We start from the raw sequence: 22,902 nt of genomic DNA, 5'->3' as shown, positions 1-22,902 counted from the left end.
CGTGTGATTGGAGAACCTCTTCACGGAGAGGCTCTCGCTGATCGTACCTTATAACTCTCCAGCCATTTCAAAGTTTAACAGACTTAAATAAATCTTACATATTAAGATTTTCTGTATTCATCTACACCAAACATTGAATTGTTCAGAGCTCCTTCTTTCTCATATAGTGCTTTTCCATGTGGCTCTACCTCTCAAAAAAAACAGTGCCTAACAGAAAGTTGCCAATGTGGTTTGTCAGTGGAATAACTGGGTGCTGTTGAGCCTTTTCACTGTTTTCTGAAAACTGAGACAGTTTCCTTAACGGGTTCGATCAGGTGCCACATGCTACTGATGCTTCACTCTCAGGCCTCGTATGTTCTTGTGATGCACCATGTCCCATGTTGGTGTGAGGATTGTAAAGACTTTCATCAAATTTTTGCATCACAGCCATGTATTTATAGAGCAGCTGAAGAGAAATCACAACCCTCAAACCATGAATATGAAACCAAAGTAATACAGTGATTAAGATACGGTACTGATATTTATGGGTAGTAGGCTTCAACTCGTTTAACTGTTTTGATTTTTGTTTCCTGTTAACCTCTGGAGTTATGTATCTGGGACTGAATTTTCTAATTGCATGTGCTAAGTCGAAATAGTGTGCTGTAATGGGGCTCAAACTCAAGTGCCTGTGTTTTGTGAACTGTCATTTGTGCTATCTGAGCATACCTCCTGGACGTGTTAATCCTATGAGATCATGAGAGAACCTATGCATAGTTTGGAAGAGAATGCTGAGAAGATGGTGGCAGATTAACGCTTTATGCCAGTGTGTGATGTGTGCTCAGGTAGCGCAATTGGAAACATGCTGCCCATGAATGGCAGAGATGCGGATATGAGTCCCAGACAGGAACACAGTGTCAACATGTCAAATACTATCAAGATTAAGTTTACCTGAAACCTGATCTTGTGAGAATAGCCTATCCTCATATACTTTGTCAACAAAAATGTTCACATTGACATTATTATCCCCATATATTTAAACATAAAGTTTTCTGTCTGCATTGTGTTAATAAAGGGTGATGTCAGTTAGTTGTGCAATCCCCCCCCCCCCCCCCCCCCCTCAATCTCTTAGTGTGAAATCTCATAGTTACTTGTCCTTATCCTTATCCTTTGCTTATTGTTATATTTCCCTTAGGTGAAAGTGAATTATACAAGTAATGCTTCATTGGAGTTGTATTCTGTGATAGTCAGCATGCTATTATTGAGAAGTTTTTGATATACATCTCTAATGAAACTTGTATTTTTATACAATAATTTATGTATTCCAAAATAAGTCCGTCAGTCTGTAAAGCTGTTTGCTGTAAATTTTTCCTCTCGTATTGCAACATCTAAGCATTAATGAAACCCTTAAGAAATCTTTGTGTTCAATTTCCTTATAAAAAGTCCTCATGACAATTGAAATTAATGCGCAATTTTGGACATAACTGATTTAAGCATTTAGATACTATGTATTGTTGCCTACATCGATGTGGTATTCTGATTATTATCACTACAAGGGGGTGCTGAAAAGTAATGTCTCTGATTTTTTTTTGTGTGTTAACTCTTAAAGGTTTTTAAATAAAACAAATTTGATTAACATTCTACACCTTTATTCTTCACGTCAATATATTTATGTCTTAACGTAGCCACCCTGGTGATGAACACATTTCTCCCAACGAAAGACGAGCTTGTTGACATCACCATGAGAATGTTTGACTTTGTTGACAGAGCCACTATCTCACCTCTGCTTCATCACTATCAAAGTGAAGTTATCGAATATGTTTTGGAACCACATGAAAATGGAATGAGGCAAGTCGGGAGTGCGTGGAGGATGATTTATCATAGTGAACCCTAGGTATCGAATTGTTGCAGATGTCTCGGCACTCATCTGTGGTCTGGCATTGTCATACTGAAGGAGATGGTGCTCCATGTATGGACAAACTCTTCGAGTTCGAAACTTGATTACAGCACGTCGTTTCACATGTATTGACGTACACAGTTACGTTACACAATCTTTTGTTATGCACTACAATTCAGAGCCCTCTAGCGACATACGGTTGCAGTTTTTGTCAACGAAGCGGGAACGACTGAGTAATATACATGACATGTAATACCACATCTAGTATTGAGAGCAGAATAAAAAATTTGGAGGCATTACTTTCCAGCACACCCTTGTTAGTAAGTTAGTTCCACCCAACAGATATGTGTTTATAAGACACCCAGAAAAGTTGCTAGATACTTACTACTGTGTGTAGAGTGGGCAACCTCCTAGTTACACTGGATGTCTGAACTAACATTTCTCATCTGATTTTTATGCCCTTTCCATTAATGTTTTGTCGTGAGGCCTAAAATGGGAAATATCTCTTTGACTTAAATCACTGTGATATTACATTGTGTAACACATATAATTTTGCCATTAGGCAGTTCAGTTGAAACCGTAGCTATGCATTGACTAGTATGCCTCTTGACTCAACAATATCTCACTTTGGATGGCATGTCACAGCCAAAACCAATCCAGAAAAAGGGTAGTCAATGCTAAACTGCAACTGCAGAAGTTACTATGATAGTTAAACTCTCCTGATGAACTATATTTGTACTGTCTTAATTTATTCATCCTGCAACTGTGCACAACAACGGTAATTTAGTTATTTCATGACACACTAGGTGAAGTTATCATGCTTAAGATATGTCATAACAGTAAGATGAGTATTAATGATTAATCTCAGATTGTATTTGGCATGCATCTAACATCATGTAACTCATTGTATACTATTTTAAATATACTAGATTGGTTCAAATATTTTTCTAAAAGAGGTAATACATAAATGAGGATAATGCTCTCACCTACTTTGTAAGTCATTTGATTGAGTCTGGTTTCATTCTGCATCATTCTTAAAAGGCTGTTTTTCTCCAATAAAATTTTTGTCACAGGAAACATAAAATAGATGGAAAAATAAAGAAAGAGAGAAACAAATTGTCATATTTGTTTTACCTTTGCAATGTTGGGGAAGGAGATGTGTTTCACAACAGCAAAGATGAACAAGTGCTCATAGATCCTCAGCGACGCATATTAGAGCCCATGTTGACTAGACAATTTTTCTTGTCTTTGTATATACTACCACCTCTGAAAGATGCTTACCCTACAATCTTAGCAACAACAGTACTGGTACATGTATACCACAGTCAGAGGCATCAGAATAATTTTCATTTGTAACTTTCGACTAATTCATTTTTGGTACAGGGACCATTGCCTCAGATTGATGTGTTTATCCATCTCCTGTAACATCATCATGGAATCACCATGTACATACATACATTTAAAGACCCTGGCACATATAACTTAAATACTCTGTTGCTTCGTTGTATGATGATTCCGGATGCGGATTCCTATGTAAACTTGATCTACTAAGCTTCCTCTACAATCTTTAGAAGTGTGTAACATGAATTATGAGCCACTCCAAATATGTTCAGCTGAATTGCACATAGTGTTACATATCTTTTGTCTTGATCTGTAGGATTTTCAGTACTTTCTATTGAATATCACTCATTTATTCACTATAGCATTGCAGCTTCAGTTTTTCATTATTAGAGAATATTATTCCCAGTTTCTGTTGTTATTTTTTGGGCAGCTTTAATTCTTTCTTTCTGCATTTTCTGTTTTTCTTTGTTGTTTTCCTTTCTTTTCTCCCTTTGTAAAGAGTAACATAAACTTCATTTATTAGTGCATGATAAAGAATGTGATGCAGACTGTGAAATGAGTGTTGTATCTGTACATGTAAGTTACGTGCACATCTATGTTCTGTATCTTCTTTTTATGTTTTGCATGTGTTGTGTACTTTGTATATAATTGTTTGCTTTTGTTGTTTGTATGTAGGGCTTTCTGGCATTTCCGGCTCCATTTTCATGAAAATGCTGAGCAGATATTAAACTCACTGGATAGTACACATAAGAAAGCTCTTAATCTTGAAATGGGAATGTCAAATTCAAACAATATAGCAGACCAGCAAGGAGGAAGAGGAGGTAGGCTGGCAGCTGGAAGTGACTTTCCAAGAGGTCGAACTGTTGCAGGTACCATCAACTACACTATCATTAATATTTTTATAGCATGCAGAAGATATTTATTTATGGCTGTGTGTTTATCAGCTGAGTTTAGCTGTAATCTTGATGGGACCAGGTGTCCACAGAATGGAATAGTTACATAGATCAATTTTCATATTCACTATGTTTCACAGTTTCTGTTACTAGCTTCTAGTGGTTGGTGGATATAATTTTGATTGGGAACCCATGTCCTGAAATGTAATATTTGGATATAAAATAAGTTTGAATATCACATCACTTTTAAATTTTCTTCTTCATGGTGCGCACGTACACAGACTGAGAAGACAGTCCCTGTTGTAGTTATGACATCACATACCATTTTCATCTGACTACAACAATGGCTGTGAGAAACTATTATGTCACTGCTAAGAGGGTCAATTATGGTTCTCTGTGGACGTGTCGCACTCTCGACTTTGAGGAGCACGTCCTTCATTGCATAAACAAGAACCTGATGATGAGTACTGGAAACATTGCCGGTGCAGTGGGCTCTAATAGAGCACGTAGGTCAGAACTCACTGTCTCTGCAGTGTGCATACCACTAATTGGGAGATTTGAAAGTGATTCAATCTTTAATCTTATTTGACATTCAAATGGTACAGTCCAGTCATTGACTTCTTATCAGAACTTTATCTGCTAAGTTCTTTTTGCAACCTATAAAAGCCTGTAATAAGAACTGTGAAACACACTGTATTTATTTGCAGAAAAAAGCTTCGTTGAGTTACTTTTAACTGTAATCTACAGGGTGTCCATAATTAAAGTTTCAGTTTCAAAATGCTGTAGGAAGAGAACCCCTGGTCAGAATGATATCAAGTTTGAACTGTGTATTACACACACACACACACACACACACACACACACACACACACACACACACACACACACACATACATAGTTCATGAAAATTCTACAAATGACAGATGGAATCGCAGTGTGACAGCTGTGGTTTGAGCTGCATGTCACACCATCCATACTGTTCAAAGTGCATGACTGCATAAGTTTGGCGCTCAACAAAAAACACCATATCAAAGTCGTACCACATCGGATGGAAAAAATCAGTTTTTAATTGTCATGTGGCCAAAAACTGCATCAAAAGTAAAATGACGTTGGTTTCTAATTGTTATGATACCAAAACAAGCCATGTTCAATATGCTGTCTACTGTTTTCTGCCCCAAGTTGAAATTGAGAAACAGCATATTGCACAACAGATTGGAGTGTCTCGGGAGACATTTAGAATATGTTGCTCAGTGCATGCCTTCGTTTCAACTACATTCGAGCATTGAACACAACACCTCTCAGATAATCCCACAAACAGAAACTGCACGGTTTAAGATCAGAAGATTGGGATGGTCAGACTCTAGGGAAATGATGGCTGATAATTCTAGCATTTCTGAAATTCCTCTGCAGAAGCTGCTTAACTGACTACAATGTGCAGAGGAGTACCATCTTGCATAAAAATGATCCTACCAACACATCCACACTGTTGAAGGTTTGTCTTGCTGGCAGGTTAGCAGGAAGCAACTCTTTAACATGGGTGATGATGTATGGAGAGCAATGCAGGGTGTTTTGTAGAATTTTACACACTGCTCAAAGCATGTCCAATGTTTGGGGAGGTTCCCCCATGTGCAGCATTTTTGCACAATACTGCTTGACCTGTTGTGCTGTGTTGCAATTATGTCTTTGACAGACATTGGATCAACTGCTTTCCTCCCTCTGCCACATTGCACTTCAAAAGAATCTGTCTTTTTGAATTGTGTAACCAATTTCTCCAGAACCTGAGCAGAACTCGTGCACTGCTACCTGTGAAGGTAAAGGCATGTGCCATTTCCTTTTCAATTAGAGACCTTTCTTGTCAGTTGTCGCGCTTTGGTTTTAAATATTTATCTCTAAACTATATTGAACTCTTTGTTGGTTTCCAACAATTTTTCAATTTTTCCATCAGATCTCAGTTTTTCATACTTTCAAGTGTCCGGATTCTCTGCAGGGCTACTGGTGCAGTCACCATTCTTGTGATGGAGCTTTTCCAGGAGTGTGCAATCCTTCATGGAGACAGTGATGGGAGTCTCAGACACAGACTGAGAAACAAACTAATTCTTTTTTTTCTAATGGCATTTTAATATGCTGTTCAAATTTGATGTCATTCTGAGCAGTGGTTTTCTTTCTACAGCATTTTGAAACTGGAACTACAATCATGGTAATCCTGGTTTAGGCTGTACCCCAGTTGACTTTTACTCTTTTGTTACCAAATGAGAAAGTATTATGTATGTTGAGAATGGAAGACGTCTGAACTTCATCATGTCGTCTGCTTGATGATGGATGTCAGGTGCATGTGTCTTGTTAGAAATTTGCTATCCATATCTTCTTGCAGGTTTGAAATTCTGCATAAGAATTGGAAAATTTTGTATCCAATTATTACTTTATGTGGGACTGTATATGACAGCACCATTTAATCTCTCTATTCCCCCTCCCCCCTCCCCTCTACACACACACACACACACACACACACACACACACACACACACACGCACACACACAACCTACCTACCTACCTACCTACCTCAAGGGATTGGGGGTGGAAGGCAATCATAGTTTAGAAAGATCATCAGAATGTGATGAACCCATCTATTGTGAGGATGAGGAGAGACAGTGGCCACCCTTTTATCTCCTTGTTGTTGTATGCCAATACTGTGTTATACAGAATGATAATAGGTATCTCATTCATGGCATGTCACCAAGCTGTAGAATTTTTGCGCCACTTCATGTGCATATGAGATATGAATAATCTCTTGGCACTTGTATCATACCTGTAATCTTTGTTACCTTTGAAGATAATGGCATGCGCTATTTCCTATCAATTTAGAGACCTTTGTTGTTGATTGTCACCCTTCGATTTTAAGTATTTATCTGTATATTCTGTTCATTTCTTTGTTGTTGGATTAAAACAATTATTCCATCTTATCTCAGTTTCATTACCGAACCTTATTTTTGGTGTGTATTTCTTTATTTTGTGTATTTTAGGTTTGATTATTGTTAACTACTGTTCATTTTATAAGCACTGGTATTCCCAAACCCCATTAAATCCTGTCTCTGGACTATCTCTAATGGACTATCTCTAGTTGCTGTCTCATGCTTATATAATCATTACAGCTCCCAGTGCAGCCAGTTGTTTTCTACCACACATGGTACACGTATTTCGTGTGGACTCCTTTCAGACATCTCTGTGTGAACTAGCAGCATTTCATCTGACAGTGTCTGATAAGTACTCAGATGTGATATGGTACGTGGTAGAAAACATCAGTCAGCTGCATTCTTGAAATATCATTGAGTATTCGAGATCCACATGATTATGCTTTCCTAATGAGACTGTTCACACTGGCTGTCACATACATAACGTTGATACTGAATTAGTCCTGTGTAGTTCATTCATTGGGTAAATAGCCTACTCCCGTTTAAAGAAATCGAAGTATGGATAATTACACTTTGCACTCCTATTGCAGCTTCATTTATCAAATGAGTGATGATCCACTTTCCAGCATTTTAATCATTTCATTTTCTGTTGGTCATTAATATTATGATATGTATTACCAGATATGTATGCCAGACAAGCTGTAAATTTAGCAGTTGTATCTGAATGATAATTCTCAGAATCAAGTAGTCTTCCGAAATCTTCCTTACTTGGTGTGTACTGCAAATATGATTGTCATTTGAGGGAGTTAAATTGTGTAACAGCTTAAGTAATTATTTTTCCTTCCTTTCACACACACAAATAGAGGTTTTCATACAATGATGACATTAAGAGTGATGAATGCTTAAATGCTAATTAATGTTGCTCTACTGTTTACCAGATGACGTTGGGCTCTGATATGCTGCATCATTGTGTAAGAGTATAATTGCAGTAAAAATAACAAATACAATGTAACCAATCACTAAACTTCAAGTTTTTATTTATGGCTCTTTATGGCAGCTTTGCTTTCGTTTTAAGAGTATGTTCCATAGGGACTAACACTGCCTGTCAGAAGATGCAGTTGTAACAAAATCTGTATTGCAAAGTAGTTGGCAATTTATGCTGAAAAATGGTTACAAAGTTGAAACCGTAACAGAATGATTAGAACATAGCCGGTAACAAAGTGTGTGACAAAGCTAAAGAACATAAAAAAACACTCACCCCATAACACACCATTCATTGGTACTGTCTTATACTGGAAGTCAGAAATCCTGGAGAAACATAAAATCAACACCAAGAAAAGCAAGGAATAGCATTTCCACATATAGTAAACAGACGAGATAAATTTTGGAAACATGGAGAATATAAAATATAATGTAGTTGTAGAACCTTCTATATTAAAAAGACAGGGAAAGCCTTTGACATTAGATTTTGTGAACACATGGCAGCCCTTCAACTAAAGAATTAGTTAAGCCAGTTGTCACAACCCATCTGTGTGGAATGTTGCCAAATACCAGACATGAATAAAGTGCTGACCATTTTTCATACACTAAATATCCCGGAGACGCTAGAAAGCTACAGAACACAAAAACTACAGCTGGATGTAATTCAGAATCAAAAAATTGACAGTGAACATCCAAAAGTAATAAGGAACTTCAGTGAGACACGCCTATTTTCAAAACGGTTCAAATGAAAACCCGATTAGGTTTATGCAATAAAATTATAATTCAAATGAAGTAGTATTTTTTTTTAAATTGTATGCATGACATATTTGTAAAATAAACTCAGCACATGTTCACTTATTAAATGCCTTTATACAGGGTGACCCAAAAATCTATTAACATTCGATAATTCATCATTCCATGGACTAATGTGAGTAGTGAGGTAAAAATTGACATATATTCTTGAAATGACATGGAGTTCTACTGAAAGCAAAAAAAGGTGCACAAAATGACCAACAGATGGCACTTCATATGATACAAAGCAATAAGTAGCGTAACAATTTATTTTCAGCAAAGACAATGTTAACAAATGCTTGACATGTCGGCTATCATTCATCAACAATACCTGCAGTCCAGGGACAGTGTTGTGAACAGTGCTGTATATCTCAGTATGTTTGGTGAGAAATTGCCGTCAGATGTTCTCTTTTAGCACAACTAATGAGATTAGATGATTGCAGTAGACTTGCAACTTCAGGTAACCCCACAACCAATAATCAAATGGATTGAGGTCTGGTGTCCTGGGAGGCCAAGCATGACTGAAGTGGCAGCTCAGCACGCGATCCTCGCCAAACAATGTGAACAAGAAATCTTTTATACATGTAGCAATATGGGGTGAAGTGCCAACCTGCATAAAAGTCATACCTTCTAGCAGGTGTTTATTAGCCAGGCTAAGGATGATGCAATTCTGTAACGGATTGGCATACCTTGAATCCGTCATGCTGACACTTTGAAAACAGCAGCTCACATTTCCTCACAGTAAAAGGGTCCAGTCACAATTAATGTGGCACATCCAAGCCACACCATGACTTTCTCGACATGCAGTTGGATTTCCATGACAGTTCTAGGATTTTTGGTAAACAAAATTTTGGAGTTGTTGGTGTTGACACACCCTTAAAGTGTAAAGTGGACTTGTCACTCCACAACACATTAGACAAACAGTTGTCATCATCCCCCATTCTTTGAAGTGCTCACACCACAAATGCCCTCTGTGTGACAAAATCGGTGGCTAATATTTCTTGACAATTGGGGATTTTGTACGGATAGCATTGGAGGCTACACCTTTGTACACTCTAATCAATAGTGCGTGGAATGCCAGTGCGACATGCGACTTCATGAGCGCTGACTTCACCATGCAGAGATGAACCTGCTGATACCTCCATTTCTTCCTGAACTACCTGAGCAGAAGTAGCAATTGGAGTCTGATCATTCACTACCGGACCGATCATCTAAATAGCGTTTGGCTATGAACTTTGTGATCATTTTCTTCACAGCGACACTTGTCAGACGACCTTTAACTGTTTGAACACCCTTCTTATGCTGATAGGATCGTAAAGATGCAGTAGCGGATTCTCCATTCTGATAGCAAAGTTTTGCAAATAGTGTTATTCCTGATAAAACCAACATGCCGTGATTGCTGGTGCATCTGGCTTTCTCTCTCACTACAGCTCATTTTATACATGATTGTCATGCGATGTTACTGATGTATTGCTGTCCAGCGCCATCTTTTGGCCAGTTGCTGCACTAGTGTTTTGTTTCAGTAAAACCGCATATCATTTCAGTTTGCCCTCTCTCTAACTACATTATTTCATGAATAGTGCAATTTCAAAAGTAAGTGGGCTTCTTTATCACTCTGTACAATATCCAGTGATATACAATGAAGTGATAAAGAAACTGGTATAGGCATACTCATTCAAATACAGAGATAGATAAACAGGCAGAATACGACACTGACTATATAAGACAACAAATGTCTGGCACAGTTGCCAGATTGGTTACTGCTGCTACAATGGCAGGTTATCAAGATTTAAGTGAGTTATTTAGTTACTTTCATATTATAGTTGGCACACGAGTGATGGGACACATCATCTCAGAGGTGGTTATGAAGTGGGGATTTTCCTGTACAACCATTTCACTAGTGTACCATTAATAGCTGGAATCCAGTAAAACATTAAATCTGCAACATCGCTGTGACCAGAAAAAGATCCCACAAGAACGGGACCAATGATTACTGAAGACAATCATTCAAAGTGACAGAAGTGCAACCCTTCTGCAAATTGCTTCAGGTTTCAATACTGGGCCATCAACAAGTGTCAGCATGCAAACTATTCAATAAGACATCATCGGAACCGAAGGCCCACTTGTGTACCCTTGATGACTGTATGACACAAAGGCTTACGCCTCACATGGGCCCATCAACACCGACATTGGACTGTTGATGATTGGAAACATGTTGCCTGGTTTGACAAGTCTCGTTTCAGGTTGTATCGAACTGATGGGACATTTGCAGGTTTGGAGACATAATCATGAATCCATGGTCCCTGCATGTCAGCAAGGGGACTGTTCAAGCTGGTGGAGGCTCTGTAATGATGTGGGGCATGTGCAGTTGGAGTGATATGGGGCCCTGATATGTCTAGATATGACTCTGACAGGTGACATGTACGTAAGCATCTTGTCTGCATCCATTCATGTCCATTGTGCATTCCGTTTGATGTAGGCAATTCTAGCAGGACAGTGCAATACCCAACACGTCCAGAACTGCTACAGAGTGGCTCCAGGATCATTCTTCTGAGTTGTAACACTTGTGCTGGCCAACAAACTCCGCAGACATGAACATTATTGAGCATATCTGGGATGCGTTGCAACGTGCTGTTCTCCACACCTTCGTACTCTTAATAGAATTATTGACAGCTCTGCAGGGTTCATGGTGTCAGTTCCCTCCAGCACTACTTCAGACATTAGTTGAGTCCATGGCACGTAATCTTGCAGCAATTCTGCGTGCTCATGGAGGCAGTACCTGGTATTAGGCAGGTATACCAGTTTCTTTGGCTCTCCAGTGTGTAACACTATAATAATCCTTGCACACCATAAGGTCCTTTAAAAAAATAAAAAAAACTTATCTCTGGTAAAGTTTGTAAACAGTGAGTGAGTAAAGCTGAAATGCAAACCCCTTGAGGAAAGTAGACAACAAATATGCACAGGATTATCAAGACTTTTCGGGATAGTTCTTAGTGTTCTAAAGTGTGAGCCACCTTTCAATTTTCACCTCACTTAGTTATATAAGGTCTTTTGAGATCTCAGTGGCTTACTACATTCTCTTCATTCTTTAGTATTTACTGGTGTACCTTTGTGACCCTTAAGTTTTACAGTGTTTATTGTAGTTGAACATACAATGATAGCTGTATGTTTCCAGTACTGTGCATTCTGATATTGTATTTTTCCTTGTTGGAGTCTCATTGTTGTGGTAAAAGGTCTGACTGTAAATTTCTTTTGTTCCAAAATCATCACCGAGGTTGCAGAGTGGTCAAGGCATTGTACTCCGTTTAGGAGGAGTGGGCTTCAAATCTCTTGTCTTGTTGGTTAGAAATAAGATAATAAGATTTTCAGTGGCTTTCCTAAATCATGCAAGTGAAAACCGTGATGGTACCTTTGAAGACACCATAGCCAATTTCATGACATACTCTTTCCCATGCATAGCTCAAGGGCAGTCTCCAGCAGTTTCATCACCTATGGGCTTAACCCATATCTTCCATCTTTCTCCCTTTCAAAATGTACCTAATGTGACTGCTGCTTTATTTCTGTTGTGCATAACTGAAAATCTGTACACTCATGAATTATTGTTCTGTGAGCATATGTTTTTAGTGCTTCATTCATTATCTTATATCATCATTATTTTGTGTTGTTTTAGCTCTCTCAAGTGGGGTTTTTTTGTTTTTGTTGGGGAGGGGGAGTACAACAGATACTTAATTTCAAGACAGTGACTTTAATTAGTGAATAGTTTTCGTTTAACTAATATAACAGGTATTGTATTGTTGAAACAAACAACAGTAAGGCCAAAATGAACCATAGTTAATTCTTCTTCCGCATACAAGTGAACAACAGTTGAGAACATAAATACAAACATAGAAACAATCCAAGTACTGATATAATCACTTGCAAATGATAAGTAAGAACACAGTGGGAGAGCAAGTGTCTGCTGCTCCATGCATATAAAGAGGAGGGCTCCAGTAGATGGCGTGACACGCCGTGTCATATGCACAAGTCATATGGCCACTGCAGCGGCCTCTGGTGGCTGGTCCACGCAGATGCTGTTCTGTTGGCGGAATATTCAAAGTGTAGTGCACCAGCAGCTGGTGCTGCATTGTGTATCCAAATATCATGTACGTGGTTATAGCAGGTATCATATCATTTACGAGGTGAAGGCTCACTGTGTCCACAATATTCAATAATCTACAAGTCCTCGTTGCTGTGCCAAATGATAAGTGCCTAAGGGAACTCAGCCAGTCTTTACTGAGTGTTGATTTGGCGAATCTGGGTGTTCCAGACTGGGACTGGGACTAAAACTATAAGCTGTAGACGTCATAAGGAGCCATGATGTGTCATGATAGTAAAATGTCATTTCTCACAGAATGTGAGTTTAACTACTGAGATCATCGAACTCTGTTTTAAAATATTTTTATATGTTTAAAATATATTTTAAAATAAGTTACTCAACATGTGCTACATGTTAATGTCATGGGTGACTCTTGAGGCAAAACAAATCTCCATTAGGTAGCAGCCTCTGGGGTACCGCGGTACCTCATATACATATATATTAGTCTTAGTCAGATATTCAGGGCTTTACCGGAGGTGACGTAGTCTTTTGTTGCTGTAAGTAAAGCCATTAATCCGTAATCCTATGTATTGTTACAAATGTCTACATTTCAGGTACCCATGTTGCCATGTAACATCATTCAGCTGCTAGCTAATATGGCAAATCTGCACACAAAGCTGGGATAGAATGTACATTCACTCAGTTTTTATTTTAATGATAGAGGCCACATTCAGTATGGAATATTGGAACTTTACTTGGTGAAATTGATTGATGAAATCCTCTTAGGATATCAACCGAGTGAGAGAGTTGCCTTGTAGCAGTGCTTCAATGTGTTTCCTACTTCATCTACATGATTACTCTGCAATTCACATTTAAGTGCTTGGCAGAGGGTTCATCGAACCACAATCATACTATCTCTATACCATTCCACTCCCGAACAGCGCGCGGGAAAAACAAACTCCTAAACCTTTCTGTTCGAGCTCTGATTTCTCTTATTTTATTTTGATGATCATTCCTACCTATGTAGGTTGGTCTCAACAAAATATTTTTGCATTCGGAAGAGAAAGTTGGTGACTGAAATTTCGCAAATAGATCTCGCCGCAACGAAAAACGTCTTTGCTTTAATGACTTCCATCCCAACTCGCGTATCATATCTGCCACACTCTCTCCCATATTATGTGATAATACAAAACGAGCTGCCCTTTTGTCTCAGTGGACTGTTACCTTAACATGCACATGCACACTCACACTACTTGGGTTATATACCTGTGAAAGGCTCAGGTGCAGAATATGTTCCATACACCCATCCAGTATATTTTATCCCAGGCCTATCATGAGCATAACTTACCCCATCAGAGACAGGGCAACTGCTCAAAGCAGTTATGCCATTTACGCAAATGAACCAAGGCAGTAGGGCCACTTGCTTAATAGCATCTTGGTCCACCTGTAAAACACAACATAGCAGCAATTCCTCATGGCATGAATGTGAGAAGTCATCAGTAGGTTTCCAGAGGTGTGGGGCACCAAATAACACATGCAATATCCATAATTACAGGCTGGCTATTTGGAAGTGTAGTGCTGATTCCTGATAACATCACAGATGTGTTCCGTCGGATTTGGATCAAGCAATTTAGTGGCCACGACATCTACATGGGAGCCCTATTGTGCTCCTCAAACCGCTGTATCATGTTTCTGGCATTGTGACATGGACCATTATCCTGCTGATGCCAGCACCATCTACATCTACATCTACATTTATACTCTGCAAGCCACCCAACGGTGTGTGGCAAAGGGCACTTTACGTGGCACTGTCATTACCTACCTTTCCTGTTCCAGTCGCGTATGGTTCGCGGGAAGAACGACTGCCGGAAAGCCTCTGTGCGTGCTCGAATCTATCTAATTTTACATTCGTGATCTCCTCGGGAGGTATAAGTAAGGGGAAGCAATATATTCGATACCTCATCCAGAAACGCACCCTCTCGAAACCTGGACAGCAAGCTACACCGCGATGCAGAGCGCCTCTCTTGCAGAGTCTGCCACTGGAGTTTGCTAAACATCTCCATAATGCTATCACGATTGCCAAATAACCCTGTGATGAACCGCACTGCTCTTCTTTGGATCTTCTCTATCTCCTCTGTCAATCCGACTTGATACGGATCCCACACTGATGAGCAATAGTCGAGTATAGGTCGAACGAGTGTTTTGTAAGCCACCTGCTTTGTTGATGGACTGCATTTTCTAAGGACTCTCCCAATGATTCTCAACCTGGCACCCCCCTTACCAACAATTAATTTTATATGATCATTCCACTTCAAATCGTTCCGTACGCATACTCCCAGATATTTTACAGAAGTAACTGCTACTGGTGTTTGTTTCGCTATCATATAATCATACAATAAAGGACCCTTCTTTCTATGTATTCGCAATACATTACATTTGTCTATGTTAAGGGTCAGTTGCCACTCCCTGCACCAAGTGCCTATCGGCTACAGATCTTCCTGCATTTCGCTGCAATTTTCTAATGCTGCAACTTCTCTGTATACTACAGCATCATCCGTGAAAAGCTGCATGGAACTTCCGACACCATCAGGGGATCCATCAAGCATGGAGAGATGCAAGTGTTCATGTAGTCCAGTGTTCATAGTCCCTTCGATTACTACCACAGGTCCCATAGAAGCCCAGGTGAATGTCCCCCATATCACTGTACTGCCCCATGGACCTGGGTCCTGAACACAGTGCATCTGTTGATCAGCTATTGGACAGGATGATGATGTATGTGGACTCTCAATATAGTCGTTGTGGAACAAGAAACATGATTAAGGCAGTCAGGTGACGTGCTTCCATTGATCCTCAGTCCTATCTCAATGATTTTGTGTCCAATGTAATTATTGTTGACGATGTTGTTGGGGCAACATGGGAAGGAGTAGGGGTTTTCTGCTGTGAAGTTCCATGTTCAGAAGTGTGTGTTGAACAGTGTGTTCCAAAACAGTTGTACCAGCACCAGTATTATTGTCTGCAATCAGATCTTCCACAGAACACGAACTATTCTGCCTTACAGACTGGCCAAGCCTCCGAACTCCACATTTTGTGATGAGGTATGCCCATCCAGTCCTAATACTTTGTTGTCTTCTCATAGGTTCCCCATCCTCCAACCAGTTTCCAGTGATGGTCATAACAGTAGCACACAAACCGCTAATCAGCTTCACTGTTTTCGAGATGCTTGGTCCCAGTGCCATGCCATAACATTCAGCCCTTTGTCAAAGTTGCCTATGCCAGTGGATTTCCCCATTTACAACCTGTTTTATCACTAGAATGATACACCAGTCTTCTCTGCTTTATTTCTGGACTGCATCACATGCCTGCAGAGTCTTTTATGATGGACTGACAACCCATCAGCTGCTCACTTGAATGGATGACACTGCAAAATTGTGGCCAGCATGATATTGAGCAAAACACATTTGGCTTCATGGCTGCTTCATATCCTGCACCATCTGTGTCACTCCACTCAGCCCACTACCAGCTTGTCTGAATTATGTGGGTGGGAAGTGTCCCTAGAGTGCTAAATGGAACTCGTTAAACTTCGGTTACATGATAAATCAGGCTAATCTAAAAGCCGTAAATTCAACTAAATACCTAGATATTACAATTACAAACAACTTAAATTGGAAGGAACACACAGAAAATGTTGTGGGGAAGGCTAACTAAAGACTGCGTTTTATTGGCAGGACACTTAGAAAATGTAACAGACCTACTAAGGAGACTGCCTACACTACACTTGTCCGTCCTCTTTTAGAATACTGCTGCACGGTGTGGGATCCTTACCAGATAGGACTGATGGAGTACACATTTTGTATTATCACAAAATATGGGAGAGAGTGTCACAGAAATGATACAGGATTTGGCCTGGAAATCATTAAAAGAAAGGCGTTTTTCTTTGCGACGGAATCTTCTCACGAAATTCCAATCACCAACTTTCTCCTCCGAATGCGAAAATATTTTGTTGACACCGACCTACATAAGGAGGCACGATCACCACGATAAAATAAGGGAAATCAGAACTTCTATGAAAGATTCTTTCTGCATGCTATATGAGATTGGAATAATAGAGAATTGTGAAGGTGGTTCGATGAACCCTCTGCCAGGCACTTAAATGTGATTTGCAGAGTATCCATGTAGATGTATATGTAGATGAACATAATATTTGATCACAAAAAAGTTCAGGTCTCAATATCAGATAACACATTCCTCATAACCACGTCAACTCTGTCTCTTGGGTTTCCCTCCCAAACCCTCCTCAGTCTCTCTCCAACACTTGAATTTAGTCAGAGTCTTCTATCTCATAATCTGCTCCCACTTATTTCTCTCTGTCGTTTCCATCTTTCTCTGTTCTAGGCTCTCACCCATTACCCCTTAACCAACTCCTCCTATTTCATCATGTGTACCATATGGACTTCCCCTTTCTGCTTCAGGGTGAATTCGCTGGTGGCACATTCCTATCTTGTTCCATTGCTGCCATTCTTTCCTAGCTGTTACCTGCCCCGTTTTTCAAACCTCTTGTCCTTTTTGTTCCACTTCGTGTGAACGTCTCACCTGAGTCAGGCCACAGCACCAGGACTGACTCTCTCTGTCTGTGTGTGTGTGTGTGGGGGGGGGGGGGGGGGCATTGGCAATTACATATATTCTATATATAGTATGTTTTGCAAATCTTTATTGCTGAGCATTATAGGCACAGATATTTGTTTTGTTCACACAGCAAAGACGCAACTATCAACTATAGTGTAAGGAGAGATATGCTGTGGAAAGAAATTACTGAAAATCTTTGAGACATCACAGCACAAATCAAATACATTTAAGTTGCTAAAACCAACGTGTTACATACAAATAAATGCCCTAACCAAACAGTATACACAGTCTGATGAAGCTACATTTTTTAAGTATTTGATTGTGCTCTCTGATGATTAACTTGCATGTATATCACTGGCAGTGATTCACTAAATGTGATACTTGCAGATGGTAACCAGGAAACATTCCATTTATCTCGAAAAGCTTTAAGTTTCAAGATACATGTACTCTAGGAAATGTCACTATTGAAAGAATGTCTTTTTGACATAGTCACTGTTAAGTAGCAGTCAGCATGGCATTCAAAACAATGTCTCTCATCCGTAACGTATTAAATGTTACAAATTTATCTTGGTTTATGCAGACGGATCACCACGTCGAGGTTCAGCTCCTGGCCCATCAGCACTCCGGTCTAATAGTGCTATTGATCTGCAGGCAGCCCAACGTGCCAAGGCAAGAGCACAGTATGCTGCTTTAGCTCGACATAAAGTAGGATCTGGGGCGTCTCTTCGTAAGTATAGTTTCTGGTTTTATTTTAGTGTATACATTGTTTGTATAGATTTAGTTAAATTATTTGAGCTATGTGCGCATTCTCTCTCTCTCTCTCTCTCTCACTCACTCACTCACTCACTCACTCACTCACTCTCACACACACACACACACACACACACACACACACACACACACACACACACACACACACACACACACACACACATATTCCTCCTCCTTTTTACCATCCTAGTCCTACTGTATTTAGGATTAAAATTTTCATCTCACCATTCAGATTTTGGGTTTCCTAGATCACTAAATTTGAAAAGAATGCTGCCAAATTCATTCTCATTCCTTCAGTGGTCCCTTCATGTGTTCGATCTCTGATGCCCTCGTCATCGACAGGTTATATAATCTGAATATTCCTCCCCTCCTCTTTTGTTGTCCTTCATTTACTCTTCCTCCACCGCTCTTCTCTCTCATTGATGCTTTGTAAAATTACTAAGTACCTTATATTCACTTCATCGATAAATTCACATAAATGGTACTGTCACGATCCTGTTGCGGTAACTTATATTCACTGCATCGATAAATTCACATAAATGGTACTGTCACACTCCTGTTGCGGTAGACAAGATGATAGATAGAAAAAAGATGCACCCTGATGTCGTCAAGTGGACTTAGTTGTGTGGTCAAATGAATGAAATCAGTATCAGCAGTATGTTTTCCACTGTAATCCCACAAGTAACTGAGAAGGGCTGTATACATTGATGCAAAAGATTTTTTGTGAATCACACGACAGGCAATTGTAAATGGCTTTGTCTCCAAAATTTGTGGTGATTCACACAAGAACAGGAGGGAAATACCATGTGTAGTCAGCCCAGTCCAACAAATGTTGTGGTCATCAAAATCTTTTAAGCACAAATTGAATGATCATGCCTGTAGTAAGCATACAGATAATCCATCTCTTTGATCTTATTATAATTAATTTTCTTCTCTGCTGTAATACTGTCTATATGAAGTTTTCTTTTTGTTTATGCTGTGAAACCAAATTTAACAATGCCATTCAGATGTGAAAGTGTTTCATTATTTGCCTTAGAGCAATATGTATCATATTAGAAAGTCCCCACCAGGGTCTAATAACAAAGTTACAAAATTACTGCAAAAGCAGAGGTTAAAGATACTGCTTCAGTTGTAAGGTTCTGTTTCCTTCCAGGCTCTGCACTCGCTGGTGGTACACTGCATCCTGTACTCATCAATCACGACACTCAAGGTCACAATACTAAGTTATCACACCTGATGATGGGCATTTAAGAGTCCAAAATAGGTCGTGCTTTAAGAATTGAAAAATAATAAAAAACAAATAAAAAAAGTTACAACTGAATAGTGATATCTTCAACCTCTACTGCAATGCCCAGTTACAGCTGAAGCTCTGCATACAAACAAATTTTAAATGAAGCCAAAATGAGCATGGAAGAGCTACACAAGATGTGTAGATGTTTTGCAAAATACTATCTGCTAAATTGCAAGGGAAAAAAGTGGGGATGTTTTGGTTTACTTATTGTCATGTAATAAACTCATCCTTCAACTCATTTGCTGATCGCAATGGTATGGTAATGAAGGTGATAATGAGTTTGACAAAAGACAAAGTCTGTATTCTAAAGTCGCTTCATTGAAGAAGATTGCACAACTGTTGCACTTTCCCATTATTACAAAAATGATAGATACAGAGGTAGATGATTGCAATATCAGTATCTCTTGAGAGAGGAAACTCCAGTGATTTACTCGATTGATTAAATACTAAATCAGTTGTGCAAAAAAAGAAAGAGACTAATTTTCAAGCAGCATTTTATTGTAGGTTTGTGTACTGTCAAATATCCTATGTGGATGGAAAAAAGGTTCCAGTTTTTGATGCAATTTTTTAAGAGATGTAAAGTATTATAGATGTCTTACATCATTTTGTTACAAAATTATGGAACATGTGTTGTGTAAACATGTGCTGATTCTTTTAGAGATTGAGCAACTCTTCAGTGAGAATCAACATTGATTCCATAAACATTAGTGGTGTAAAATTCATCTCAGACATCTCATTCGCAGGATCCAGAATGCTGTAGGTGCCATGTGTCTTGACTTAATGAAATCTTTGATGCAGTCCTTTCATACTAGCCATTAAATAAAAAATATCTTCATAGAATTTTGTACAGGGTACATTATTCGACAGAAAACTTGTTCACAGTGAGAACTCGTTGTATACACTATGTGATCAAAAGTATCCGGACACCTGGCTGAAAATGACTTAAAAGTTTGTGATGCCCTCCATCGGTAATGCTGGAATTCGTATTGATGTCGGTGGTCAGTGAGGCGTGGCACGAAGTCGGCATTCCAAGACAACGCAAAAGAGTTCTATAGAATTGAGGTCAGGACTCTGTGCAGGCGAGTCCATCACAGGGCTGTCATTGTCATGTAACCACTCCGACACAGGCCGTACATTATGAACAGGTGCTCGATCATGTTGAAAGATGCATTCGCCATCCCCAAATTGCTCTTCAACTGTGGGATGCAAGAAGGTGCTTAAAACATCAATGTAGGCCTGTGCAGTGATATTGCCTTGCAAAACAAGGAGTGCAGGCCTCCTCCATGAAAAACACGACCACACCATTACACCACCACCTTCGAATTTTACTCTTGGCATGACACACATTGGCAGATGACCTTCGCTGGGCATTCGCCATACCCACATTCTGCCATTGGACCGCTACATTGTGTACTGTGATTCATCACTCCATGCTACGTTTTTCCACTCTTCAATCGTCCAATGTTTATGCTCCTTACACCAAGCGAGGCATCGTTTGGCATTTACCGTTGTGATGTGTGGCTTATAAACAGCTGCTCGAGTATGAAATCCAAGTTGTCTCACCTCCTGCCTGTCATAGTGCTTGCAGTGACTCCTGATGCAGTTTGGAATTCCTGTGTGATGGTGTGGACAGATGTATGCCTATTAAACATTACGTCCTTCTTCAACTATCGGCGGTCTCTTGTCAGTCAACAGATGAGGTCAGCCTGTACGTTTTTATGCTGTACATGTCCCTTCACATTTCCACTTCACTATCACATTGGAAACAGTGGTCCTACAGATGTTTAGGAGTGTGGAAATCTCACGTATAGACCTATGACAAAAGTGACATCCAATCACCTGACCACGTTCGAAGTCCGTGGGTTCCGCGGAGCGCGCCAGTCTCCTCTCTCCCGGTCTAATGACTACTGAGGTCACTGATATGGAGTACCTGGCAGTAGGTGGCAGAACAATGAACCTGAAATTAGAAACTTATGTTTTTGGGGGTGTCTGGATACTTTTGATCGCATAGTGTATTATTCAATTGTGAAGATATTACCAGAGCAACACTGGAATCAGTCAAACTGTTAAACATCTTGGGGTGTTCATTCAGAGTGATCTATGGTAAAAAGATCAAATAAATATACAAAGGCAACCTGGTAAGTATGGCTGTCAATAAAATACTGGATTAGTTAAAATAAATTTTGTGTCGATGGGGATGAAATGATGATGATAAAGACAACACAACACCCAGTACCTGAGCGGAGAAAATCTCCGACCCAGCCAGGAACCAATCCCGGGCCATTAGGTATGACATTCTGTCACGCTGACAACTCAGCTACCAGGGGCAGACATAGGGCAGGTGCTACCATTTGAGTTGGCACAACTAATGTGTTACGACATTTGCGATATTGGGCCATAAGTTATCATGAAGCAGCAGCACCCTTTGGCACACTATTCACAACAGTGGTTTTCAACTGACATGCTGTCCCATACAGCTCTTCATTTTCCGATTGGTCTGTTTGGTGTTTGTCCTTTGGCCAGCCAAGATAAGAATAACAGCACATTGCTCCTGTTTGGACGCATTTGGTAGTAATGTCACCATAGTTGAAGTTTCTGCATTTACTGTATGCACGTCAGAAAAATACGAATGCCGCACTGATCCTTGCCTACATGTCGTGGCTTATCTACCACATTGGAGGCACACTACATTTCATATGCAGTAACACCCTCAAACGGAAACTTTGTGATCGCTCCTTATAGGTTGTGACTGTGAGACATTTCTGTTACGAACATAGTCAGTCCCATTTTTTAATTAATTTGGTTGGTCCTGTGTCTGATCCCTATTAAGATTTTTCTCAAAAACTGTGTATTTAGTTCTAATCAGACAGTACCGCTATCTCCTCTGTCATTCTTGCTATGGAATTCAAAATTTATTACAAAAGTGTAAATTTCAAGTGTCAGCCTTAGATTTTCGTTTAGAGCACCTATTATTATTATTCTCAGAAGCAATTTAGTTTTGTGAAGTAGATAGAAACCAAAAAACCACTCAACTTAAAATTTTTTAACTTTGCCAGAGTTTAATGATTTTGGGGTGTAAATTCCTGTAATTTTTAATTTTTGTTATTTACAGTGCAGCAGTTGATTTCCATGCATTAGGTACAATGTCAGTACTGGTGGCATTGGTTCATATTACATACTTAGAGTGAATAATCATTTGAGCAGTGCATCAATCTCGTTTGCCCAGAAATTTCAACTTTCCTATGCCTCGTATTACAGTATCGGTGGGCTTACCATCATGATAGATGACGGTAATATCTAGTTCCATTGGGGCAACAAACAGCCATTGTATTACTTGGTGGCTTCCACAGAC

At 39.5% G+C, this 22,902-nt stretch overlaps 1 protein-coding gene across 1 annotated transcript in view; it reads left to right on the top strand.

Moving 5' to 3' along the window:
• Window positions 1–22,902, top strand: part of LOC126471167 (CLIP-associating protein 2-like) — a 149,548-nt gene that overhangs the window by 5,860 nt on the left and 120,786 nt on the right. Inside the window, 9 exon segments of the mRNA XM_050099270.1 lie at window positions 3,890–4,083; window positions 7,258–7,387; window positions 7,608–7,669; window positions 7,756–7,832; window positions 7,956–7,988; window positions 8,107–8,159; window positions 11,966–12,016; window positions 17,850–17,917; window positions 18,069–18,215. Of these exon segments, the coding sequence (XP_049955227.1) occupies window positions 3,890–4,083; window positions 7,258–7,387; window positions 7,608–7,669; window positions 7,756–7,832; window positions 7,956–7,988; window positions 8,107–8,159; window positions 11,966–12,016; window positions 17,850–17,917; window positions 18,069–18,215 (815 nt within the window).

Source organism: Schistocerca serialis, chromosome 3 (assembly GCF_023864345.2).
Source record: "Schistocerca serialis cubense isolate TAMUIC-IGC-003099 chromosome 3, iqSchSeri2.2, whole genome shotgun sequence".
In the NCBI taxonomy this organism is placed as follows: Eukaryota; Metazoa; Arthropoda; class Insecta; order Orthoptera; family Acrididae; genus Schistocerca; species Schistocerca serialis.
This window is presented reverse-complemented; position numbering and strand designations above follow the sequence as displayed.